This window comes from Mus musculus, chromosome X, assembly GCF_000001635.26.
Source record: "Mus musculus strain C57BL/6J chromosome X, GRCm38.p6 C57BL/6J".
NCBI classification, from domain to species: domain Eukaryota; kingdom Metazoa; phylum Chordata; class Mammalia; order Rodentia; family Muridae; genus Mus; species Mus musculus.
The window spans coordinates 53,243,089-53,270,170 of record NC_000086.7 but is presented as its reverse complement, the minus strand read 5'-3'; the positions used below and the strand labels follow the sequence as shown (position 1 = coordinate 53,270,170).

Here is a 27,082-nt window from a genome sequence, read left to right as displayed (position 1 = left end):
TTCCCACACAAAGACTTTCACATAAAAAAATATTTAAAGTGCCTGTGGATCACAAAGGTCAGAATACAAATTTGTAGTGAAATAACGTGAAAATCGCTTTCACTTGAATATTAGTCCAAACTACTAAAAACTGAGGCTTCAGTCTCCAAACTATTGGCTCTTTTCGAAATACGGCGCCAGGGTTCCCGGACCAATGCCACGCAGGAAGATTTTGGGCCCCCCTGGAAACGCCCCGCCCCTTTGAAGGCGGGTTGCGGAGAGAGGCTATTACGCCTGCGCCTTGGCCCCAGGATCATTGGAGCAGCCGTAAGGCGCATGCGCAGTGCCCAATGGGCGACAAGATGCGGAAGAGCTGGCCCCTCGGAGGCTCCCATTTCTGAAGCGTGGGAGGCAAAAGAGGCGGCAGGTTATAGAAATCAATTTGAGCTCCAGAGGGTCCCGCGGGTCATTAGAGCCAATAAGAGATAGAAGCAGCGCCGCGGTGGTGCAGAGGGCCGATCCCTTTTCTGAGTCGTGCAGGCGGGCAGGGACCAGGGAGTGAAAAGCGCCATCCCTGCGCTGAGGGGCCCCGGGGACCGGGGCCCAGAGCATGGCGGACTGGACAGAGACCCTGAGCATGTGGAGGTGGGGCAGCCGAGGCCGCCTGGCCAGCTGTCAAGTCCTCATTGCTAGCGCTGCAAAGGCAGCCTCTGTAAATGTAGCCGAGCCGCGCTTGCGGTCCTAGGCGGGAAAAATGACAGCTTGAGTTCTGCCACTGCCTAGTTTCCTCCCCTTTCTTCTCCTGTGCTTCCACATTCTCCCTCCTCCTCTTTTCCCATCCCTGTGCCCCTTCACCCTGACCTTTTTCCTCCTTTCCCACTTCTATGCTCTTTCATTAGTGCTATGCCCTGCATTTCCATCTATCCTTTATCAACCCCTGTGCCTCTTTTTCTTTCTCCCACCTTTGTCTTTCCTCCATCCCCTTTTTCATCCTGTCACCCTCCCAACACCAGCTCTATATCCTCCTCCGCCCGCCCTCCACATCCTTCCTCATCTGCATCCTCCTCTCCTACTTTTCTCCGCCCTCGCTCCCAAGCCTCCGCCCATTAGCCCCCGCCCCCAGCTGCCAGTCCCCAGCAGCTCAGTCCTGCAGTGAGTCCATAGCAAAGCACCAGGAGCCGAGAGCACTGCCGGCTGTGTTGCCTAGCAAGTATCCGAATGGCTCAGGAGAAAATGGATCTGGATTTTGAGGCTGACACATCTGAGGGGGCCACCCTGAGACGGTCCAACAGTGCTCCCCTGATCCATGTGCTCAGGTGAGCTGGACTGGGGAGGACGGAGTGTGGGGATCAGAGGTTTGTCCCTGGGCAAGAAGTCTTCCTTCCCGAAAGTGCCAGTTCGAGTTCATCTAGACTCCAAACTGAGGGGTTGAGGTCTTATTTTCTTAATAGTGACTTGGTTTCCTAGATGGAGGGAAAGTTTGACCTCACACTCTGGCCATGTCTGAGAAAGGGACCCTCCCTGTACCTGGGGGGGCCTTGCTGTGCAGTTCTAAAAGAGAATGTACGTAGTAGAAACCTGGCTCAGCTGACAGGTTGCTTGCCCTGGCTTATTTCCATCAGGGCAAATCAGGCTGAATCCCCTGAATTAGGCTTGTAACTTGACGCCTGTCTCTAAGAGGTGCTGTTTCTAAGCTGAGTTTAGGAACCCTGGCATTAACAGAGGTTTGCTTTAAGAAATCACAGTTTATCTAATAACTTGGGATTCCATGGTGTGGTCGTATCCTGTTAAGTGATTTGGATTTGTTACAGTGTTTATAGTTTTTGAAGCTGCCTGAAATGCGTTATAATGGAAAAAAAAGGAGAGAGAGAGAAGGTTTCTAGCTTAAGTCAGTCAAACACAGGTTTGAGAAAATAATGGGGAAAATCACTCCTTTAATTTTAGTGACAAGATATTGTGTTTTTGTATGAACAAGACAGCAGGGAGTTTCAGGTGGAAGCTTGTGATGGTGAAGGCTGGTTGGCTCGCCTAAATGAACTATTGTATTCCACTTTTGTAAGTAGACAATTCTTCTGAGGTCAATTTCGAGACCCCACAGAGAGGGCATTAATTCAGGACAGAGCAGAGGATGGGAGTAATATTAGCCCCAAACCTTTCTTCAAGCACAGTTGAAGACTTGATAATGCTTTGCCTCCAATTGAACTGATTATAACATCTGTCTTTGACAGAGAGGCAAGTACATTTTTCCCCTAGATTTAAATACGATTTTGAAGCCGAGGGAATGATGACGTGACTGATGATGTTGTCCATGGTATCATCAAGGGGTTTTGGGGTATTTAAGGGGAAGCTGTGCCCTTTGTCTCTCGTGGATACCCCACCTTCTCTCTCCTTGTCTTGCGAAAGTCTGGTAAACAAGCCATTGCTAAGGCCTTGGGCTGTCCCACTGACCTGCATTTAGACAATTGAGGAAAAAACCCACTGTTTTGTGAACCACAATTTAAGTAATTACTTGAAAGATAGCATGATGTGACAGACAAGAGGAGAAGAGACCAGGCCTGGTCTCAGTTGTCACCAACTAGCTGTGCTAATGAGTGAGTGAGTTAACCTTTTCATGTCTGTTTTCTCTTTAAAATGAGAATAGTGGAAATAGGGATTGTCAGTGGTCTCTTAGAGCCCAGCACAGTTCAGTTTTGAAAATCCTTGAATTCTTATTACAGGCAAAACAGACTGCTAGACACTTAGTGATATTATACAAAGATGAATAAAGCACCTCTCCTGAGTAACTTAATATGCATTTGCATGTATTTTCCATTTCTTTCCTTTGATCGATTTTCTACTTGTGTTGTTATGCTGGGGAACCCCTTTCTTTATTAGAAGGTGGGCTTGGTATGTAGCTGTTTGGTAGTGCTTGTCTGCTTAGCATGTGTAAAGTCATGACTTTGCCACAGGAACATACAGATATATTTACCATACTGACATGGTGGTATATCTCGAGGTAGACCTTTAGATAGGGATATACAAGGTTTTTGTTTTTTTGTTTTTTTGTTTTTTTGTTTTTGTTTTTGTTTGAGACAGGGTTTCTTTGTGTAGCCCTGGCTGTCCTGGAACTCACTTTGTAGACCAGGCTGGCCTCGAACTCAGACATCCGCCTGCCTCTGCCTCCCAAGTGCTGGGACTAAAGGCGTGCGCCACCACACCCCGCTATACAAGGTTCTTGATTCCATCTCTAGCCCTGAAAGCAAAACTAAAGAGTGTTTACCCAACTGTGGTGGTGTACTCTTGAGCCCAGGAGTTCAAAACAAACCTGGACGACACAGCAAAATCCTATCTTTGAAAAGCAAGGAGCTGTCTCCAGAAGCTTGCCACCCCCCAGCTTCTGTGAGTTCCAAGCAGGAAATGGTTGCATTATGTTTGTGGAATAGGGAGAAGTTTATGCTATGCTTTCAAGGAGGCAAGGCTCTTGGGGTAGGTGTGAAGGGAAAGGACGGGTTTGACAGATGACAGTAGGAAGGAGGGCATGTGAGGTCAGAGGGGAAACATGAATTGAAAGGAAAAAAATGCAAACTTCTTCAGTTCCATCTATTCACTTGGACATCAGGAGTCAGAGATAGAACAGTATTTCCCGTGCTTAGGGCAGACATGTTGGTAAGACTTCGGTCTTAAAAAGTCCCCAGCTCTTCTCAGTTGGTAGCACATGCAGAGCAGTAAGTAATCCTCACGGTTCTCTGGGGTAAAGAGATGAGCTGTTCACATCTGACCGGAACTGGTTTGGGGATGTAGTTCTGACCTGAAGCAGCTGGAATGAACCAGTCTGGAGCCCCGCCCTATAGCTCGCAGAGCTGTCCCCTCAGCCACCGAGGAGATAAGTATCTAGCTAGAGCTTCTCCTGCAGCACACCAGCCTGGCTCGGCCAAGTGGAAGGTAAGGAGTTCCTTGTCGCTAGGAAAAGAGGAGCTACTGAAGATTCATTCCATTGTTAAGTACAGACTAGAGGGTGTTGAGTTCAGTTGAAAGATAGCTTCCTTTAGAAGACGCTAATCCTTTGATTTGATTTGATTTTTTTCCTTTGCAGTGACCTTTCACAGGTTTTTGAGCCATATCCACTTAGAACTGGGAGGACCAGTACGGCAATTATGAGCCATCATAGCTTGGTAAGTATCAAAGTAAGTATGTGCAGTGATTTACAGCGGGAAAAATACTTCCAAATAGAGCTCTTTCTGGGAAATTATGTGCTGGGCACCTGGGCACAATTGTTTTTTGAAAAAAAAAGATTTAATTTACACATCTTGCTTACTAGTTTTGCCAGGGCCATTCAGCTTTTGGTTCAGAGAGAGAGAGCGAGAGGAGAGGGAGAAGGCTTAAAATTGCTTTCATTGCTCTAGGGCTTTGTATTTGTAAAAAAATTATTCATTGTTATTTATTTCTACTTGCGTCACAGTCGTGAGGTAAATCAGGAGTAACCTCCAAATATAGCTGAACACAGTGGTCTTTATTCGTCCTGGGATGTTAAAATAAAATAAAATAAAGTAAAAAACATCAAATAGTGCCTGAGTGTTTCTGACATGCATCTGTCAGATAACATTGCTTGTCTAAAATAAAGACCCCTGTAAATTATGTGTTTGTATTCCCAGAAGAGTGGATGAGTGTGTATTTTCTCTGTAGCCAGGGCTGTTGGGAATCACTGGATTAGATAGCTGCACTGGGGAAAATTATGAAGAGGTTTTTATATAGTAGCACTTCACATGCAGAGCTCACTCACCCGGCAGCTTTAGACATCTGAGATGTAAGCACACAGACCTCTAAATGGCTGAACTAGATTTCCATAGTCTGTGCACAAAGGTTCATCCATTTATTTATAGGACAGCCTCTCTGACCTCTGAATCATCTAAAATTTATACACAATTATAATAAGCTTCCAACTCAGTGGTGTGTTAGAGGCAGCAAATCAGAAGGGGTTCATTTGGGTTAAAGGTCTGCTAATACTTGCTAGCAAGAGAGGAAAGGGAGAAACAGAAAGCAGACAGGGTTTTTTCCCTCCTCACACTGTTTGTGGTTTGGCACAGGGCTGAGAGCCTGTTGATAGTCCCAAGGGTGTCACTAGTATAGAAACCTATGGTCATGTTCTTAAGGATCCCTGGTCATTAACCTTTTCCTAATTTCTACTAACATCTACACTTTGATGGTATTTTCCATGTTGCAAAGTACTTTCACTCATTTAGTCCATGTAACAGTCTCCATGAAGCAGAGAAGAGACAAGGCAAAAGGTATTTTTTCCCAATTAGAAGCTACAGCAACTGACTCAAGTGACATAAGTGACTTGCTTAGGCTCACACAGTGGTACATGGCAGAGCTGGCACTAGAATAAAGATCTTCCAGTGCCATTCTGATTGCTAGAACCTGTTCGAGAAAGGGAACACTATTACACACTTTGGAAAGATTTCCACTGAACTAGCTAAAAATACTAAAAGGGGATGTTAGCTATCTAGAGGTTTGATTTGCTTCACCTATTTCCCTGACGATACTTGAAAATATAAGTACTTATTTTTGTTGGATATATGAAAAATGTTCTTACGTGTTATACAGCTGTGCTCCTGATAAGAGCCGCATAGCAAAGACGGGAAAAATGAATTTGCCTCTCTCCACTTCACTTAGCTCTTTTCTAAGAGGTGAAGATTCTTATCCGCGCTGGGTAGGCTCACCTGTCATCACTCCCCATCCTTTGCTCGGTGCCTCATTTTCTAAAGGGCCCTGGTAATTCACTGGTCCTTATATTACCCATCAACCTCATCCTCCTCCTTTCGAGCTTTTTTGCTTCTTTGAAACCTAGTTTAATCCTTCTATCTCCTTTGTCCACGTACTCACACCACCATGACATTAATGACACTCTATACTACTATTACAGTGTATAAATCATAATGCGTTCACCCGTGTCCCATAGTAACAAGCAAAGAGGAAATGGAAGGGCTGAGATGCTTAAAAGACAAGCACAGGTAGGACCTCCAGAATTTGCCAACCAATTAGATATATGTGAACCATCTAAAATTTATACCCAATTATAGTAAGCTTCCTCTCAGTGCTGTGTTAGAGGCAGCAAATCCAAAGGGATACATTTGGGTTAAAGGTCTGCCAATACTTGCTGGCAGTTGATTTGGAGGCCAAATCACATTCCTTCAAAATAATCATAGTCCTGTCACAAAAATGTAAGATATAATTCAAACTGATGGAGTTTGCAGGATTGTAGCAGCCATAATGTAAATAATTACTGTTTTCCATAAGAAATGCAAATGAATGTGTAATAGTATAAAACCAAATAAGACAATTATTCTGCTTAAGCAGCCTTACAGTGTTACACCTTTTCTAAACTAACAATTCTGGGAGAAGGAGGACTCCAGCTGACTAAAATTGTGTTCAATTGACCAGGGGAGTGGTGTTGCCTTGAGTACTCAGAGAGAAGTTGAAAAGATGGGTAGTTTGAAAGGGAGATTAACTCTCTCCAGGGGCTAAGGTCCCAGTGACTCCACAATGTTCCATGTTCTCCCAAGCTCTAGAATCCCTTGTTGTTGTTTAGTCTCTGTCCACTTCCTGCTTTACCAATGTTCAGTTCCAGCCAAAGACACTTCTCATTTCACAGATAATACAGACACCTAGCTTTTTGCTTTTAAATTAATTTCTTTAATGTGTGTGTGTGAGACTTCATGAATGAATGTGCACTATGTGCCCAAATGGGGGCTAGAAGAGGGTGTTGGATCCCCTGGAGTTGGAGTTACAGGCAGTAGTGAGCTGTCATGTGGGTTCTGGGCATTGAACTCAGGTCCTCTGGCAGAGCAGTAGCTCTTCGCTGCTGAGCTGCCTCCAGCCCTGACATCTGTCTTTTATACCAGGTTTCTTGTTAAAACCCCTTTGTGTTCACGTATGGAGCTTCTCCCTGGTGCCTAAGACAGTTTGGGGGGTTTGTTTCTTTGGTTTTGAACCTCCTGTCACTTTACATAGCTGTTGTCTCCTATCTTAAACACTCAGTCCCCTCCTTGGCATATTGTCTGGGACAGTGTGGCCTTCTTGCACCTAAGTCTGTCCCTCCTTTCCCTTCTCTGACCTTTGTCAAAGAATAATCTAGCCTTGACTATATCTAGCTCCTTGTCTTCTAATTTCCAGCTAGTTGGTAATGTTGCTGCTTCTACCACAACTCCATTAAGGGCTGTCCTTGAAAATGTCACTAATGCCCACTTAAGTGTCAGTGCCGGGGGGCTCATTCGTATCCCACTTGAGCTCTTTGCTTTCTTTAACACCGTTAGCCAGCATCTCCCTAAAGCTCTTAGAAAAAAATTTTCAGCTCTTAAATTATTCTTGTTTCTAGTTCTAAATATAGTTCTGTTCCTACCTCTCCCTGTTTCTGAGCCACTTTGTAGACTTATCTAATATTGAGAAGTTGTATATTTTATCAATGTTGCATTGAAATTCTGACTTCCTCCATATTTTGGCTCTGCAGATGATTTCGCTACCTTTTGGCATTCCTTAGTTCTCACACTTACACACATGCGTATGCTTCCCCACTCCAGCCTGTTAGGGCAACCCTGTCTTATGTCCTGACCTGGGAGTTTATCATTTTTCAATGAACTCATTAAAAGTTCAGCAGTAAGCATGTGTTTCTTTCATAATGCAAAAAACTACAACAAAAAAACCACCACCAACAAAACGTTACAAAAGATTTTACTTGTAAAATGTTTCTTGTTTTAAAACTAGGAGAGAAAAATACAAAAGGGGTGGGTAATGGGCGTATATCTTTTAAGGTAAAATCATGTCTCAGTGGATAATTTTCCTTGAATTAGCTGTTGCCTAAAAAGCCCATTGTTATACCACTTGCTACATTATAATTGTTTTTAAAGTTATAATAGCATAAAGCTTTTTAAGCAGAATAATTGTCTTGTTTGATTTTATACTCTTACGAGTTCATTTGTATTTCTTAGGAGAAAATACTAATTATTGACATCACAACTGCTACAATCTTGTAAGATCCACTGGCTTGAATTATATCTTACATTCTGTGACAAGATGGTGATTATTTTAAAGGAACATAATTGGGCTTCCAAATCATTTCATGATGTTAAAAAATGAGGGCTTGGGCTGGAGAGATGGCTCAGCAGCTAGGAACACTGACTGCTCTTCCAGAGGTCCTAATTCCCAGCAACCACATGGTGGCTCACAAGCATCTGTAATGGGATCTGATGCCCTCTTCTGGTGTGTCTGAAAACAGCTACAGTGTACTCATATAAATAAATAAATAAATAAATAAATAAATAAATAAATAAATATTTTTAAAATTGCTAAAAAAAAAAAAAAATGAGGGCTGGAGCCCATTTATAGAGCCCTTGCCTGGCATGTACAAAGCCCTAGGTTCATCCCCAGCTCTCCATACCAGATATTCAAGAGGTAGAGACTAGAGGATCAGAAATACAAGATCATCCTCAGCTAAACAGTGAGTTCAAAGCCAGCCTGGGCTACATGGAACCCTGTCTGAAAGAGAAGAAAAGATGATATAAGCGAAAGCAGCAATTATTTTGAAGGTTAACCTTGCCTTCTTCATTGGTCCTAGAGCAGGGTGCACGCGAGGCAAACACTCTTCCCCTAAAGCTGGTCTCCCTTTAACTATTATGACTCATGGTGAGATTAGAGATCAAACCTTAGAGATGATTTACAGCATGGAAGCAAAATGTCCTTCTTGCCATTTTAAAGTATTTTGGAGAACATTAATCATATAAAAAGTATTATGTTGGGTCTGTTAGCCTATCTTTACTCATTAGTGCATCAGTAATAAAAATTGATAGCATTGGCACTGTTTTCTTTCCCATTTCACATAGCTTCTTATTTTACATTAGTGGAATAATGAATACTTCCAAGGCGCAGTCTTGTTTCCCTTAAATTTACACAGCTTTCCATTCATTTGGGAAAAGTGCTAAAGTCAGTGCCTGTCTAGCGACAGATGGTGCCTTGAGGTTGGACACCTGGTGTACTTTCTAAAGACTGCATGCATTGCCTCTAGTGTATTAATGTTTAGGGGTTTGAAGAGCTATGTTTCTAAGAATATGAAGAATTATGTAGGAAGAGGTTGTACAGTATAGTGACAAATGCTTTGTGTTACAAAAGTAGTAAATGTTTCCATTTTTTTCCCAGTTGCTGCCACCTTTGCCTAATCCTATTCTTAGTAGCAGACTGCATCAAATCTGAAGGGTCATTTTAACTTACTAGCTCAGTCTTAAATTGAAGACTAAAATCTTACAAATTATCAAAGGTGCAGCTCCGGTTAGCCGGAAGCATTACACTTGCATGTACTCTAAAATCCTGGCAAAGCATGGCTGACGACCTGAGGATGGTAGTTCTGACCACCTGGGATTATTTCAGTTTTGTTGGAATAATAAGCACATGGATGAATGTTGATTTAGCACATATGCTTATCCTTATAGGAAGAAGGCCTGGATATGATGAACAGAGAAACTACAAATGAAAGGTTAGTGGTTAGCGAGGCAGGGCCTAGCCCCTGATGTGCCTTGGTTGTAAGCCCAGGTTTTTTATTTTTACTTTTGTTTTTGCTTTTAGGGAAGCACAAGCAGGGATGCAGATAAGCCAGTCATGGGACGAAAGCCTGAGCCTGGTAAAGTGTTCTGATGTGGGCCTGTGTTGTCATTTTCCAGAAAGCTTTGTGTTGTTCACCTGATTTGGTTAATTCTTTCGTACACTGAGGCCCCTCCTGCTTCCACAGTGATTCTTAGTTTTGATCTCTGCTTAGTCAGCGAAATGTTTGAATGTGTCCATCTGTACTCTTCAAAATATAGGTATGTTACTATAGTAGTGCCTAAGATCTGTGATATGCTGAAGGAGGATACTACTTTTATGTTTACAGAGTGATAGTGATTTTGACAAGCCAGAGAAATTATATTCTCCCAAAAGAATTGACTTCACTCCAGTTTCTCCAGCTCCTTCCCCAACCAGAGGATTTGGAAAGGTACGATTGTTGACAAGATATTAACTGTCCTTTTCACAGTGAGCTGTTTATTCTAACACATATATACAATTCAACTCACTTCAAGTCTCCATAGACTTGAAAAGCTGTGTCAGTAAATTGGAAAATGTCATATGTATGAGGCACTCGCACAGCTATGCTGCTTCTGTCATATTTCAAAAGAACCTTTCGAAAAACAACCCAACAAAAGAAAAGCCCCTTTGGAGAACAAGAAGTGCGTGGCTGTTGTAACGGTGCTTGTCTTTTCTAGCAATGCTTGTCGCCATCCTTGCAAATGTTTGTGAGCAGCAGCGGGATGCCACCGAGTCCTGTTCTCAATCCAAGACATTTTTCAAGGTATGTGGATGTTAAATGTGGAGACCGGAAAGATGGCTCAGTGGGTCAAAGTGCTTGTTCTGCAAGCACGGGGATCTGCAATTAGATCTCAGAGCCCATAGGAAAAGCTCATGGTAGCCACTCACACCCGTAGCCCCAGCACTTGGCGGGCTTGAGACAGGAGGAGAACTCAGGCTTACTGCATGCTTAGCCTAGTTATAGATATAGTAAGAGACCTTATCTCCTAGGAATAAGATGGAGAGTGAGAAACCATTTTTCTCTGGCCACCACACAAGCATAGGAACTTGAACATGCACATGCTCCCTCACATTAATTTTATTATGGAATTTTTCAGATATATATCAAAATTGTTAGAACTTCATAATGAACACACATATGCTCACCACTTATATTGAGGCATTAGCAGGCTTGAGACTTAATGCTGATTGATGGATTCATTGTGATCCTGAGGCTCGAAGCAAGAGCCCAGTATTAATATTGGTTTATATTTAGAAAACACACACACACACTCATCCACACACTAACATATCAACACCTATTTTAAAGATAAAAGATTATAAATCAAAATGCAAATAACACTTTTAATAAGATGCTTTTCTTTGAGCAATTGTGTGTATTTTGTCTCACAGAATATTTTTTAAATGTCTTTAAAATGCCACGTCTTTTCATAACGCCACATGCCAACTCAAATCATCCCACAATACAAGCACTTTGTATTTCAATCTATATGACTGTCCATGTTACTTACTTGGGCTATAATACTGTTCGGCTTTCATCTTGGAGGTACTTCATATCATCCTGTTTGTTTATTTGTCAAAGCAGGAGGAGCCAGAGCCCGGTCAAGTGCATTAGGCCCAGTGTTCTTGGTCCTCTTAAGAGAAAAGGTATGTGGCAACTATGGTTAATGCAATATATATATTACATGCTTTAAAACGGCTACAAGAGTAGCTCCTGAATATTCTTATCATCCACCAGGAAAAAGGCAAAGTACGTGTGGTAATATATTGTATACGCACGCACCGGACCTGACACTGCACACCTTACTAAGTCTGGATACAGTCATGATAGTAGTATTGGGGGAAAGGAGCCATCTCGCTTTGGGTGTTGCATTTAGCCAAGTTTGTATTAGAAACTAGAATTCTGGTCTGAAATGAACTCACAGAATTACTTTTTTTCCTAAAGAAATGTTAAATATTTTCAGCGTGTTCTATAGGTTCTAAGTTATATAAATTAACCATTTTATGTTGTCTATATTTTTGTAATTCATATATGAATCATATTCTTATATTCATATTATCAATATACATTCCAAAAATATTTGCCTTTCAGTGATCTGAATCTAACAGATGCACAGTTTGCCTTGTGTGCAGACATCTACACTGGCATAGCAGGTAGATCTGTAGACATGGAATTTGCTCAGGTGGGATTCACTTCCCTATCAGCAAAGTATGTGTCAGCAAAGTAAAGTCTTCAAATAGTCCAGTCCCCAAAGTCCACTTAGAACCACAAAGTCCTAACGTGTTCTCAGTTAGCAGTAGTTTTAGATGGTTCTGTAAGGCCCCTGATAGCATCTGTTTCTTTAAACATGGCTGAGATAGTTGGTACTGGTTTAGTCATTATTCCTGGCAATTTGACTGTACAATTGGAAGTGCCAGGCACCATTTTATTTTGCTTTTGTCATTAGTGATTTGACTTGGTTTGGTTTTGATACAGTCTTAATGTCACTCAGGCTGGCAGTGAACTCACTACATAGCTAAGACTGGCCTCGAACTCTTGGTCATTTGGTTTCTACCTCCCAATTGTGATTCTAGGTGGGTGCTAACCATATCCACCTCGTTTTCTTTTTCTTTTTCTTTTTTGGATCAGCATAGAAAGTAATGGGTTTCTTTATGTGTTTTACACATACTTAGTTATGTCGCTCCTCCTCTACCATCCGACCTCATCCCTTTCTTCCCCTAGTGCCCTCTCTAGGTGATTTTCTTATTTGGATCTTTGACCTTCCTTTTCTGCTCTCCACTGAAGACCTCTTTTTTCTTCTTAGACCTTTTCTAGTTTCATATTCTATACCCACAACCATACTTACACATAAATGCACATATATAAAAATTTAATCTGGGATATCCAGTTTTCACAGACCCACATAATTACTTACACATAATTTTTAAAAGATATTTGCCTGCATATATGTGCATCACATGCATGAAGTGCCTGTGCAGAGCAGAGAGGGCATTGGGTCCTTTGGGACTGGAGTTTGAGAAGATGGCTGTGAGCCACCACTGGATGCTAAGAACCGAACCTGGGTCCTTTGCTAGTGCTGCAAATGTTCTTAACCACAGAGCATAGCATCTCTCTGGCCCACATCTACCTAATTTTTTAAATGTGTCCCAAACATACATTAGAGAAAAAAAAATAACAGCCTCTTTAGCAAGTGCTATTGGGAAAACTGGACATCTATATGCAGAAGAATGAAACTAGATACTGTACGAAAAAGCAATTCAAAATTGATCAAAGACCTTAATATAAAACCTGTAGGGCTGGCGAGATGGCTCAGTGGTTAAGAATGCCGACTGCTCTTCTGAAGGTCCCAAGTTCAAATCCCAGCAACCACATGGTGGCTCACAACCATCCATAACAAAATCTGATGCCCTCTTCTGGAATATCTGAGGACATCTACAGTGTACTTACATATAATAAATAAATAAATCTTTAAAAAAAACCTGTAATGCTGGAATTTCTAGAGGAAAGCACTTAAACCTACAGGTATAAGCAGATGCCATTGTAAAGAATAGTTTTTAAAATTGCCTTAAGGAAAAAAAGTAATCCAGGGTCTGAAGAGATGGTTCAGTGGTTAAGGGAGCATACTGCTTTTGTAAAGGGCCTAAGTTCTGTTTCCAGCACCTAGGTTAGGTAGCTTACAGCCACCTATAACTTCAGATCCAGGGGGAGTCTGATACTGCTAGCCTCCAAAGGCTCCTGCACTCATGCACATGCCAACACATGCATAGCTAAAAATAATAAAAATAAATCTTTATTTTTAAAAAAAAGCAGTTCTGCTTAGTGTGGGGATTTATGCCTGTAATCCTGGCATAAATTGGAAGGCTAAGACAATAGGACTGCCAGGGCTTGGGCTATCCTGGGCATAGTGAGTTCCACGCCAACCTGGACACAGTGAAACAAAGGGCAGGAGGGCAGGAGGGCAGGTTAAAGAGATGGTTCAGTGGCTGGAACAACTACTGCTCTGCAAGACCTGGACTCAATTCTAGTTCCACGGGATCCAATACCTTCCCTTGTACCTTGTACCTTCTGCAGGCACCAGGCATGTAGTGCACATACATATTCAGGGCTAAAACATTCACACACAGAAAAATAAACAAATCTGTTTTATAAACCCTCAAAAATAAGCAATTCAGATCACCTTCAGGACCAATAAAATACTAGGAAAGTGGCGCTGGTGAAGTTTTTCTAGTCCTAGCACACACACAAATTCAGAAGTATTATATTTAAGACAACTTAGAATTAAGACATCAAACAGTTGTATGGTGCCACACAACTGTGTAATCATAGCACTTAGGTAGTGGAGACAGGAAGATTAAGTATTCAAGAGTATTCACCTTCATCGTAGCGATTTCAAGATCAATTGGCCTCATGAAGCTCAGTCTCAAAAAGATCAAATAGGGCTGAGGGTATAGCATAATTGGTAGAGTACTTGCCTAGTGTGTACGAAAGCCTGAGTTGGCTCTCTACTGTGGTATAAGGAGCTCATTGGTGCATACCTGTAATCACAGCACTTGGTGGGTGGAGGCAGGGGGACCAGGAAATAAAGGTCATTCTCTGATAACTGGGAAGTTCAACACCACCCAAGATGGATACATGAAACCTTGTTTATGAAAGAACAAGGGGTGGGGAGACACAAAAGCCCAGAGACAGACTATGGGAAGGATACACCCAGCATGTTGTTGCACATATTTGTAAGTCAGAGGCAGGAGGATCACTGTAGTGGAGAAAGTTGCCCATATTCCAGTGGACCGCCTCAAACTCATGCACATATAAAAGACACTAACTGGATTTAGTAGGTTATAAAATAATAAGGAAGATATGAAATTGGAATGTGAATATGGGGGAAAGACCTGGGGAGAGTAGGAGAGGGAAGTTGGGGGTGAATATGATCATATTTAATTTTATACACATATGAAATTCTCAAAAATATAAAGATGTTAATGCTTTGGAAAGTACATCCTGATAGTGTCAGTAACTGTATTTAGTGAGTAAGGTCTCTTTATTTAATCTTGCAAGCAATTATTTATAACCTTAGGAATGTTCTTAGGAGTATTAGGTGAAAGTACACTTTAAGCTAAAGCTATTATTGTTGTTATTATTAAAGTAAAATCTGTCCAGAAATTTAATGGAATTAGTGTTTTTAGTAGCTGTTCCAATATTTGCCAGTAGGTGGAGGGGTTCTTTGCTAGAGTTTCAAACCTTGTAGTTTCAAAGTTCAGTATTAAAGCACTGAACAAAGCCAGTTAAGAAACATAGTTTTTATGAACTTTAGTAATTTTCATAGTAGCTCAGAAGAAAAATAATATGGTTTAATTCATAATAGGGGAAAAATGAAGGCTACATTTGTTCTTCTTGGATCTTTTTCTGTCCTAAGTTTTACGTTCAGTTCCACGGTTCTGGTGAGGTATAGACATGCTCGATAATTTTTGCTTGCTCCCCTTCTTCTTTTGAGACAGGGTTTTACTCTGTAGTTCAGGCTGCTATGGCTTTCTGGGTAGCCCAGTTACTCTCAAACTTGGTGGTTATATTCCTGCCTCTACCTCACAAATGCTGGATTACAGACAAATTCACATTTATCTTAAATTGTCTTTTCTATTCTATTTTTAAGCTCAGATAAAGACCATAGAATTTTAAAAACATGCTCATTTGAACTAAAAACAGAGCTTGGGGCAGAGAAGAGGCAAACAACCCTCAGTAGTTAGCAGGCAAATGTTAAGCACTGTTCCTGTGAAAATCTATAGGGTTGAATAAAGCAGCATAGTTCCTAATGTGTGAACTGAGTTACTCTCATTGCTTTCTCAAAGCTGGACTTTCAACTATATTTCTATTTGTAGTATATCATCCAACTCAACCTTCTATTGTCCACCCTATCAGAATATGCATTTTGTTGCTGTCTCAAGAAACGTTAAGATATTAAAAGATATAAAATAAGTATTCTTTGCTAGTCATAAAATATTCGCTGTGAGTTTTAACTGTTTGAGAATACCTATTTTATTTCTACCATTGGTTAGTTTTTATTTAAGTTGCTTGATAAGATCCTTGTTCTCTTTTATTAAAGTGTGTGTGTGTATAAAACATGTTGTACGTAATGTATTAAAATAAAAGTTATTAATATTTGGCCAGAGTATATAGAAGTATATTTCTTTTATGTTAAAGCACATAGGAAACTGACTGCTATGGAGGGGGCTGTTTTGAGAGATGATTTACTATGGTGGGTGTGAGCTGACCCGGAAGTAGATATGCAGCCCAGGATTGAGCTCTTGCTCTTCCTGCCTTGTTCTCTGGAACTCTGGCCTCCTGGCACATGCAGGAACTTTTACAGAATAGCAGCCGAAAGTAGTCTCCTTTGACCAAGCAAATATCACCATCACTTAGCCCCAACCCTGTGTTTGTAAAATTGTTTTATGTTAGCTATATTTCTTTTGTTGTAGGGGAAATGGAGATGGAAAGCCAGCCTAAGAGACCCTTCCAAGGCACCACCAGCATGCTGTCTACCAATCCTGCACAATTGTCTGATTTCAGTTCATGGTAAAAATGAAATTAAAAAAAAAACTATTAGGGTATGACTCACATTTAAAAAGAACCACATTGAAAGAATATTGAGATAATTTGAAATATAATCCATGCTCACATAGGGGGAGTCTCCATGGAGGTGTAAGTGATTTTGAATGACCAGGTCCTCTGAAAGCCCCAAGTACTACTTTGGAAGTGTATGTATCCATTATGCACCTTTATTTCATTCCTAGCCTCTGTTAGGTCAGCCTTTCTCAGTGAATGGGGTGGGGTGGTGTAGTATCATCAATTGACTGATCTGAGGAAGAACCTCTGGGTTACTGTGGAGAAAATGTACATTGATTGTCACTGCTTTGCTTGCATTTCAAGTTCCATGCTGTTCACTTCTAAGACATGGCTACATCTTACCTCTGCGTATCAGTTGAACTTTGGATCACTGTGACAAAGCCCTTGTTGTAAACAAGGGAGGAAAGAGTTATTTCCACTCATGGTTTTAGAGGTTTCAGTCTGATGTTCTCAGACTCTCTTGATTCTGGACCTGTGGTGATGCAGGTCATTATGGCAGTAGGAACATCTGGCAGGGGCTGCTGCCCTCATAAAAGCCAGGAAGCAGAGAGAAAGGAAGAGACTGGGGACAGGGCATGACTTTCATGCTCATGACCCCGGTAGCTTCCCGGCTCCAAATAGGTTCCTCCTCCTAAAGTTTCTGCCACCCAAAATAGTACCGGTACCCAGGCAACCAAGCATACAACACATGAGCTAGTGCGGGACATTTCATATTCAAAGCATTATGACTGTGGTATTTACTAAGTAATGTCATCTAGCGTGGTAAAAATCTTCTTAGAAAATTTATAGTAGTCATTCACAATGCTCATTAAGATTGCAGTTTCTCTTTGCATTTTGAAACACAATCTTATTCTATAGCCCAGGCTCACCTCAAGCTCACTATGTAACCAAGGCTGGCCCAGAACTTATACCTCTCCTGCTTTAGCCTCCTGAGTACTGGGACTACGGGCATGTACCATCAACTCCAGCTTAAATGTGAGGTTTCTTAGTAACAGTTACTAATTCGATGGTCCAGGTCACATGACTGATGGCCGTTCTCATTCTAGTTTAGGTCTGTAATGTAAGAGTTTTCAATGATTTATGAGAGAATTGACTTCTTTTCCTATTCTTGAAGTTGAACAATTGGATGCTGACAGACATCTGGGAGGAAGGCATAGTAACAGTTTATAGGTAATATTTTGTAATCTTTCAGGATATTCTAGTCAACTTGCTGAGTACCCATATTCTATATACAATTGCATAACACCTTTTAGGCCTTTCTGTTCCCTGGGTTTTAAAGATGAGAACCCTTTTTTTAAAAACTCATGGGGGCACTCACTTTAAACATAGAATGGTACTCTCCAAATGGAAAAAGTATAAAAGCCACTCACTCTTGTAAGAGTCGACAATTCCTTCTTCCTAAATTGCATGTGTATTATTTTATTTAAGATAACTTGCACTTGGAGGTGAGCAAGTCCTAGCTTATTATCTTTCGAGAGGCTTGCTGACTAGAACTGTTGGAATGCCTTCGCAATCACTCCTATTTATTTGTATCTTCCACCGTCTCCATGTATCCTTGGTAGCTCAGTGTGCTAATTTTGGTACAGAGTGTCTTCCCAGATATGTAAAGTTTGCAAAGAGCAGTTCCTGAAGCTGGTCAAGAGGGCTAGTGGATAAAACTATATACTTGCTGCACACTGCATGTGGCTTTTATGGTAAAGTGTGAGTATAGGCACGTGGCTATAAATAGATTTGCGTATCCAGTTGTTTATCAAGTGATCCAATGAGGAAAAAAGTTCCCAACATTCTGTCAAGCAGAAAACAAAGACAATGAGGAGCTGGGTGTGTAACTCGGTGGTAGAGTGCATGTTTAGCTTATACAAGGCTCTGCATTCTATCTCCAGCATGGCAAAACATGCATGGTCAGATTTATATATATTTATATTTTATCTCCTTTTTTTTAACATTGCCACAAAACAGTGAAAGAAGTTTATATGCAAATTAGAAAGCCAGGCTAGGGAGCTGGTTGTGATAGCACTGGCCTGTAATCCTAGCACAATGCAGGCTGAGGCAGGCTGCCATGTTGGAGGTCAGCCCAAGCTACATAGTGAAAAGGAATAGCCTCAGCTATGTGGTAAGACTGTATCAAACAAAAGGATAACAGGAAGGTAGAACCCAGTAATAGAAAACTTCTCTAGCATGCTTGCAACCCTGAGTTTGATCCACAGCAATACGAAAATTCAAACCAAAATGAAACAAGAAAGAAAGGGAAATGTAACAGTATTTATTTGTGGTTTATGTGGGCATTCATGTTTTAAGCCTCACAGCCTTACCTGGCTACCTGGCTACCTGGCTACAGCAGTGCTGTTGTTACAAACCATGAATAAAACTGAAATAGCTGGGCAAGTCCTGGAGACATGGACATTAATGTTAGATGAAACTTAAAGTGAGTGGGTGGCTTCAGCTACATGGTGATTACCTTGTTTCAAAAAGAAAACAAAACAAAAGCAAAACAGAAAAACATCACCCAAAAGGTATTTGCCTAATTCGTGATCATATATAGATTGTGGAAGCTTGGCTCAAGTGCTGACTAAAATTAAAGAAACTTATTCACAATTCACAAAAAGTAAGCTCTCAAGTGCTAGCCATGTCTAGTGGCACATGTCTATAGGCCTAGGTACTCAGGAAGCTAGGTTGGAAGGATCATAGAGCTTAGGAGTTTTCAGCCAGGGTTGCATAGGGAGACTCCCCTCCCCCAAACAAAACAAAACCAACAACTAGAAAGATGGCTCAGTGGGTCAGAACACTTGCTGTACAAGCATGACACCCAGCGGCCTCCTCTATGCACACACATGCATGCAGCACACACACACAGTACATCCGCAGCACCTACATAAAAGCCAGGTGTGGCCACACAGGCCTATAACTCCAGTGCTGGGAGAGGGGAGAAACAGATGCTTTACTGGTGCTTACTGATTAGCCAGCATAGCCAGGAAACTGGAAACTCTAGGGATAAGACAGTGCTAAAGCAGCCCAGCCAACATCCTCCGGCCTCTGGTCTCTACATGAGCAGTGATGAACATGAATATTCATGTGCACACACATGAATGCACTCCACATACAAATGCATACACAAGCCTTGCAAAGGCAGTTAATTAACTTTCAAGTAATGTTTTTGGTTGAATTTGTGAAGTCTCAAAGGATCCTAAAGCTTAAAATTGTGTTAAGATCTGTGGGGCACCTCATATACTAAGGATGCTGACATTTATGTCTACAGTGAATACATTTTGTGTGAGTTACTCTTAATATTGAATCGCGATTCTGCATTTTCAGAAACATCTGTCTCTTAATGCAGTTCAATTGGTCAAAATCAGACATCCATATTCTTAGAGATGGGGCCAGAGATAGGAACCACCTGTGTCCTTATTTCTGCTGCTAAATATGGCAGTATACTTGATAATGAAAGTAAGGACTCTTTCTTTTAGAGAGTATCTCAAAGATCTGATAACTAGCAGATATGATCTCATCTTTTTAAACTTTTCTTTATTCCCTGTCCCATACCACAAAGAGAAGGAAAAGATGCATTTTATAGTCTTTAAAGTTTATGTGCTACTTAATAATCTTTAAAACTGACGTCTTTGAAGTATAAATTAAATTAGAACTTTGAATGTAAATCCATTTAGGCTTTGTGTCCATTTGGGCATACTTTTTATTTCCTTTTTTTCCCCCTAAAATTACAAAATCTTGAAGTCACTGTCAACAGAATGAAGGGAACATTGCTAACTACAAAGCTGGAATTATGCCTTTTTATATTTAGTATTTGTGAACATCAAGAGTTTGAGCATAATTTAGAAGTATGCCTTGTATGGTACTTTGATTGATTTTTTTTTTTATATTAAGAATTCCCCTACTGTCCCTCATTCAACTGGGAATAAGACTGTATGTGTCTGTAGAACTGCAGAGTAAACTAAGGTATTTTCAGACTCCCTAGCCCTGTGGTAAAAATTAAGTGGTACCCTATTTTGCCCATAAGAGGAAAAATTCTTGAGTTTTCATACCCAGCGCATCAGTGTTTAATGTGATGGATAATATTAACATTTTGAGTTACATTTATAGTTTGAGTTTTCTCATTACATATCCCAGACTGGTCTGAAATTTAGTGTATAGCCCAGTCTAGTCTTGAACTTGAGATTTCCCTGCCCCAGCCTCATGAGTTCTATGCCTGCAGGCATGTGCTATCACACTCTAGTTGCACAAGTCCTGATCTACATGGACCTAATTAATGATTAATCATTATTTTTTAAATTTCTTAGGTAGAATTCTTACTCTTAATCCAAAACTAGCCTTTTTTTGTTGTTGTTGGGTTTTTTTTTTGTTTTGTTTTTGTTTTGTTTTGTTTTGTTTTGTTTTGTTTTGTTTTGTTTTCGAGGCTGGGTTTTGTAGATTAGGCTGGCCTCAAACTCAGAAATTCACCTGCCTCTACCTCCTGAGTGCTGGGACAACTCACTGTGCAGCCAAGGACGATGACCTTGGACTCCTGGTGCTCCTACTTCTGCCTCTGAAATGCTGGGATTCCAGGCATGTGTCACCATACCTAGATCCTTCTCTACACTTTATTTATTTATTTATTTATTTATTTATTTATTTATTTATGTGGGGCATGCAAATGTAGAGATCAGGAATTGGTTCTGTAGGCTTGGCAGCAAGTGCCCCTACTCACTGAGCCATCTCACCACACCAGTCCTGGCTGGGATGAATCAGTTCCCTTTTAATCCAGAGAGTCCTATGTTTGGTCTGAATTATCTTTTCTTTCCTAGGATTGTCTAGCTCTGGACCCCTAGTGAAAGGAAGGCTCAGTACTATTAGCACTCTCATCAGAGGTTATGGGAGAAAAGAAAAAACCCAAATTGAACCAAAATCCATTGCTTTTCGAAGCTTTGGTATACGATGTGATGGCAATCCATACAATTTATGTTCACACAGTAATCCCTGTGGATTACACAGTTGCACAAGTCCTGATGTCCATGGACCTAATTAATGATGGGAGTGATATGGCCTGCAGCATCAGCTCCCATGCCATGTGTTCTGCCAGGTTAACTAGAAGAGAAACCCAGTCTTAGTTCAGTGGCAATATCTACTTTAAGCTTAAGGTTTTGAAGGTAAATTGTGGTGGAGACAAAGTATAGCTATACCATTTTTGTGACAGAAAAAATAGAGACTTTCATGTGGAGTGATGGAGAAGACATTATGAAATATTCAGGGTTTTTTTTCTAGTTAGTAATATCTCTGTCAGCTTTTTTCTAGTAAGTAATCAACAATGTTAAGAAAAACATTTCACTGCACAGTCTTATTTTGTTTTGGAATGAGTACAGGAGTCACCTAAGCTAGCAGGTCTTGGTACAAAGAAAATCTTCTAGTCCTGGGCTTGCTCTCATCCTGCTGCTTGCAATAAGGAATTCTTTATCTTCAGATTATCTGCATGGTGGCCAAATTTTAATCTAAGTCTTTTTCTTCCTGCCAAATGGCATAGAGCATACCCTTGTGCTGCTCAGCCAATATGTGCTTTAAGAAAGTCAATTCATTTTAATATTAGTCTAGGCAGAAAGCTGCAGGGGAAAATTCACATATGTTCCCAAGGCAAATAGAAAGGTCCTTTGGATTTTCCAGTGCCTTGGATTATCTGTGCAACTTTTTTTCAGTTGTTGAATAATTCATATTTTTGGACCAGTTGGCTGTGTAGTTTAGCAAATATCAGAGCCAACTGAGTTTTCCAGACTTCTTCCTTAAAAGTGATATTATTAATGATGCATTTGACAACCGTGTGTATAGTGGAGGAGTAATGTGGATGATACTATTTCTACTTTTTAATTGTAGTCTTCCAAAACCTATTTGTAATCTGTCTCCACCTAAAAACAACCCACAGGCAACCGAAAGAGATGGTGGAGGGGACTATGATGTAGCTTCAGTGGTAACATGCTTGCTCATCATGAACGAGGGCCTAGACCCCATCCTTAGCACTGCAGGTAAAATCATGAAAGAAAGAGATGACGTTTCACATGAGTAGAAAGGCAAGAGAGGAACAGTTGCCTTTCAGGAGAACAGTGTGGGCCCGAGACTTACAAATGTACTATAAGCTTCTTTACAATGGGAAGAAATCAACTTGGAAACTTACACAAATAATATTAAAGGTGTAACTTTCTATTCCACTTATTAGAACAAAATGGAGTTTTGCCAAGGAGCTAGTGGCAGACTAGAACCCGTATTTCCTTCTCTAAGTCTATGTTTTTCTTCCATTTCAAAAAATAAAAAAGTGTCTGTGTAAACTTAAACTGTCGGACTACTCCTTCAGTTCATCTCTCCCTGTGTTCTCTTGACTCTACCCTGCCTCTGTGATTCCAGACCTAGTCTTGCTTCTTCCTAACCCTTCCTGTAAATGCTACTCATCCTTCAGTCAGAACACAAATCTCACTTCGGAGAATCCCTTCACTGCGATCAGGTTAGATCAGGTTACCCATATGTCAGACTCTCATACCCCCTGGATCCTTTTCCATTTATCACTCGTGTCATGAAGTGTAATTATTTTCATATGAGCCTGAATATTTAAATCTCTGTCTCCTCTACTATCCTGTAAATTCAGTGAGGCTGGGGACCTTGTCTTTCCTTTACATCATTGTCCTTCAAGTATCTACATACCTTCTGCACTTGGCAGGCACTTAGTAAATATTAGAAGAAGGGAATGAGTACATTCAAGGCATATACAGAGCATAGATCTACAATACCTGGGAATCGAACCAAGAAAGGCAGCTTGATGTCAAGCAGAGGGTTTTGGTTCCATGGAAAGTATGAAGAAGCCAGGTTTTGAAGGCAGGCCAACGTTGATTTGTGGGCATCTGAGCTGGTTGGAAAGCATGTCCCTGGGATTGCTTATGGAAGCCCTTGGTGTCCAAATCAGTTTCAGGGGGAAGATGAGAGCAGAGGCCAGTTGTTTGGATTAAAGAGACGTGATGGAGACTGTGAGAAGAGAGCATTTCAGAAGCTCAGGTGGAGAGGAACTGAGAGGTGGAAAAAAAGGAGGCTCTTATGGCTAGCAGGGGATATTTGGGTCTGTAAAGAAACAGGAAAACGGATTCATAAAATGAAAAGAATAGCAAAGACATGTACTTAGAGGGGAAAATCATTCAAAATATTTTCCTTGAAGCCTCTTGGGAGTGGGCAAGGAAAATGGTCAGTTTCAGGCAGTTGAAAGACTTTCCTCAAAAATAGAAGTAATATTTCTGAAGGCACACTCGGCAAGTTTGAGAACAAATAGCTTACTAACTATTAATAACAGAGGTTATTCTTGCTCTGAGACTCTTGAAAGGTAAGAAGATAAATATGAAGATAGAAATATTTCAGACAGAGGACAGGAACCCCCCTCACAATAAACCTGGCATGGTAAGAGGGACAGTTACCATATGTTAGATAGTCAGGCGCCTCCATAGGGATAATCAAAGTATATGAGACAGTGTGGCAAGTTTCACTTTGGGTTTCTGTGGCTTTATGAATTTCACAAGTCTCTCAACATGGTGTAGTATGCATTTCAGTGCTGTGGCCTTTATGCTTCTTATTATTTACCGATGCTGTACTGATGCGTGTGTCCGTGAAATCATGTCATTGCATGTTATGTTGACCCTGATACATGCATTCGCTTATAATTCTTTTTGCTTTGTCCTCAGTTCAGATATTTTGGATGGCAGTAGTATCAGCAGTGGCTTGTCCTCAGACTCACTGGCTACAGGCAGCGCTCCCGCAGAGTCTCCAGTAGCATGCTCCAATTCATGCTCTCCGTTCATCTTGATGGATGATCTCTCACCCAAGTGACTTAACCATTTCTGATTGAGTGTTTTAACTGTTTCCCACATAAAACATTCAGTGAGGAATGCGGAGAACTTTGATCCACAATGGGGATTAAAGTTTGGCAGATTGCAACCATTCCGATGATGCTCCTATTTCTGGGCATCTCTCTCTAAAGTTCAATTTTGCAAGCAGAGTCACCTTACTAACATCTGTTTGGGCTGATCTCATTTTGCGTTTGATGACTAAATCTCAAATACACATTTCTGATTGCTTGGAGGACTTTTTCCCTAGTGCCTCAAAGAGCACCTACTTTCAAACATTTAAGGGGAGCATTCATGCATATTCTCTATAATTGTTCTTTTCCCTAGCAGTGGCAAAACAGAGTTAATCAGAAATTCTCTTGCTTGAGAGATTTATAAAAATTCTCTGTTGACTACATACTTTCCCATCTCTTTATTTCATGGTAATATTCAAATTGTTTTTGATTATATCAAATTTTCATTTTGTCTGCATCAGCTTTAAAGAACATTGTTTTGTTTCCCTTGCCTGTTTGACCTGCTCCTTGCCATTTCTCACCAAGGGGAAGAAACCCATAGTTGCTTCCATCACCACCATTCTTGCTTCTTTGCTATTGGAATGTATGCAGTAACGTCTGATTTTACAATGTAGAATGAACTAGACTTACAGGATGCCTGCATTAGTCACCTCAGGGTCTTAGGACTTTGCTATCACAGTTGCTATTTTTCTCCCCAAACCTGGTGCCTTAAGGGATATATAAAATATTGTTGATATTTCTAGGTGGTGTTATCAAGGAGAAGAAATTCCTGCCTTGACCAGATGTGTGGAGCATCTACAAATGAACGAATAGTTATTTACACAAACCACTGTACAAAAGCAAGCAAGCGTCCATGAAGCTGTCAGTGTCTTGGGTAGTATTATGAGGCCTTAGGTGCCTTGGGGTACATTGCCGTCCTGTAGGGAATATGTGTCGTAGGGTCTTGTGGAAATGGAAGCTTTCTGTATGTGCGTGCTATTCTGTTTGATTTTTTTTTCCTGATTCCCTGTTGTCCTTGAGTTTGTTCTGTCATGTGGTGACCGGGTGTTGTTGGTTTTTGTGCTGTGCTAGAGTCAGAACCCTCTTCTTGTCCTTGTTGCCCTATAGAGGTCAGTTTAATATCTTAATATCAGTTAAGGAAGCTTTGAGGAGCTAAAAAGGTCAGTACTGCTGTGCCCTCTGCTTCCAGAAGTGTTTTGAGCTCTAAGCAGTGTATATGCAGTGTGACGTAACATATACTCTGTAATTTTTACAAAAGAAAACTCCTGACTAAAATATTTAAGAAATCCACGTGTGATCTATTGTGGCAGTATTTATTATGTATTACACTAGAAATGGTGTAATAGTGCGATGTCTGTGCGGTTAGGTTTCTTTTAATGTTCAACCTGGTGGATGGACTATTTGTTTAATATTCCCACTAGAATCGTGTTATTAAGTGAATGTAAAAAAAAAAACAAACAGAAAATGATTAAGCATAAGTCTTTTGAAATCTAAAGTCCTTGGAGGTGGTTTGAAGGTATTTACAGACTAGAAATTAGTGAGCTTGAAGCAAAACCTCTCTTCTAATTATCAGAGACCATCACTTAGCTTGCTGCAGTTCCATTATAGAATCAGGTCTTAAGTTTACATTGTAATCACTGTCATAAAAGCTATTACTGGCCTGAGTTCCCATGTTTCTTTAGCCTGTGAAAAGCTCCTAATCCTCCAAACCTAACATAAATGTGCTGTTAGAAGACTCGCCCACTCCTGTGCTATTTTAAAGAAACAATTCTTTGATAGCACTCGGTGTATCCACTCTGTTAATGAACCGTATTCAAAGGCTCTTGCCTTCGTAATGATAAGAGATGAGTTTTTCTTTCAGGAGATTTGTCTGCCTTCACTCTTCTGTCTTATTTGCCTTAAAGGGACACTTTGCAGTTCAAATTTAGAGTCCAGATTTAGGATTCTTAAAAAATAATCTTTGAAATGTGATGATACCTAAATTTGTGTTTAAAACTCAATGGTAAGGTAAAACCAGAGCAGAAAACTGAAACTGTCCCAATGGTATGATGAGATCAAAGAGGCAGGATTCCCTTTACTGTTTGAGACCAACTCTTTTACTAATGTTTCTAATTGAGTGTTTTCAATTTGTTCTTTCTCAATTCCATACTCATTTAAAATTCATTCTGATTACTCTTGCCCCCTACCCTCCTGCATCTCTGTCCCAACCATCAGTCACCACTTCTTCTTACAGATTCCCTTATCACATTCTTGTCTTTTTCGTTGTAAAGTAACCTTTTATTATTGTTGTCTTCTATATTGTTTAAATGGACTAGAAAGCTAAGTTTGTGCAGGGATTGTTTTGAAATAAATAAAACTGGTAATATGCTAATCCACAGAGCAGCTTTGTTGACAGTACCCCTTTATTTTTATATAAAGTCTAATATTTGAAATGTAGTTCTTGTTATAAAGTAAAATTCTTTCTTCCTATTCTCATATTATATCATATATTTTCAGCTTCTCTTTGAAAACTACTACAAAAAAATGAAACCATAATAAAATCCTATAGATACTGGTTTTGCTTGACTGACTTATAAATCACTGTTTTATGATAACTGCTTTTGGAATAATAGAAAGTTTTGTGAAATGTTGACCTAGTGTATACCCTAAAATTGTGAATTTAATAAAGTATATATACGTGTATAAAAAGATGGATCGTAAAAGTCTGCCTCTCTTATTCCTGTTGATGATATTATTCTCTGTCCCCATACCGCAGGAGCTTATTCTCTGTTTCTGGGAATAGGTCAAGTTTTGAGTAAAGGATTATCCCGCACACAGAAACTAATAGGCAGCTCTATTCTAGTTCAAGCTGTCTATCCCAGCAGAGAAGAAATCTCTCCACATGATCTGCCAATTCTTCAGGAGTATTTTGGTCACATTCAACAATTTAGATGGCTTTGGCCATGGTGATGTATTTCTTGCTTGCTTTCAGTTTGCCTTTAAAGAAAACCTCTATAAGCCTCTATAAATGGGCAAAAACAAAGACT

The 27,082-nt window shown here is 40.4% G+C and overlaps 1 protein-coding gene across 8 annotated transcripts; it reads left to right on the top strand.

Moving 5' to 3' along the window:
• The first annotated feature begins 320 nt into the window (after nt 1-320).
• Fam122b (family with sequence similarity 122, member B) lies at nt 321-26,756 on the top strand. Of its 8 annotated transcripts, none has more exons than XM_006541557.4 (10): nt 321-1,295; nt 4,052-4,130; nt 9,438-9,481; nt 9,571-9,625; nt 9,875-9,976; nt 10,245-10,330; nt 11,150-11,214; nt 16,039-16,135; nt 16,243-16,317; nt 23,881-23,969. In XM_006541557.4, the coding sequence occupies exons 1-9, from the start codon at nt 1,198-1,200 to the stop codon at nt 16,277-16,279; spliced, it is 663 nt and encodes a 220-aa protein (XP_006541620.1). In that variant the 5' UTR covers nt 321-1,197; the 3' UTR covers nt 16,280-16,317; nt 23,881-23,969. The 8 variants fall into 8 exon arrangements, with proteins under 8 accessions (XP_006541620.1, XP_006541619.1, XP_006541621.1 ...); XM_006541558.4 differs by having other exon boundaries at nt 322-1,295; nt 11,153-11,214; XM_006541556.4 differs by lacking the exons at nt 16,243-16,317; nt 23,881-23,969 and adding an exon at nt 24,800-26,746.
• The last annotated feature ends 326 nt before the right edge of the window (nt 26,757-27,082 follow it).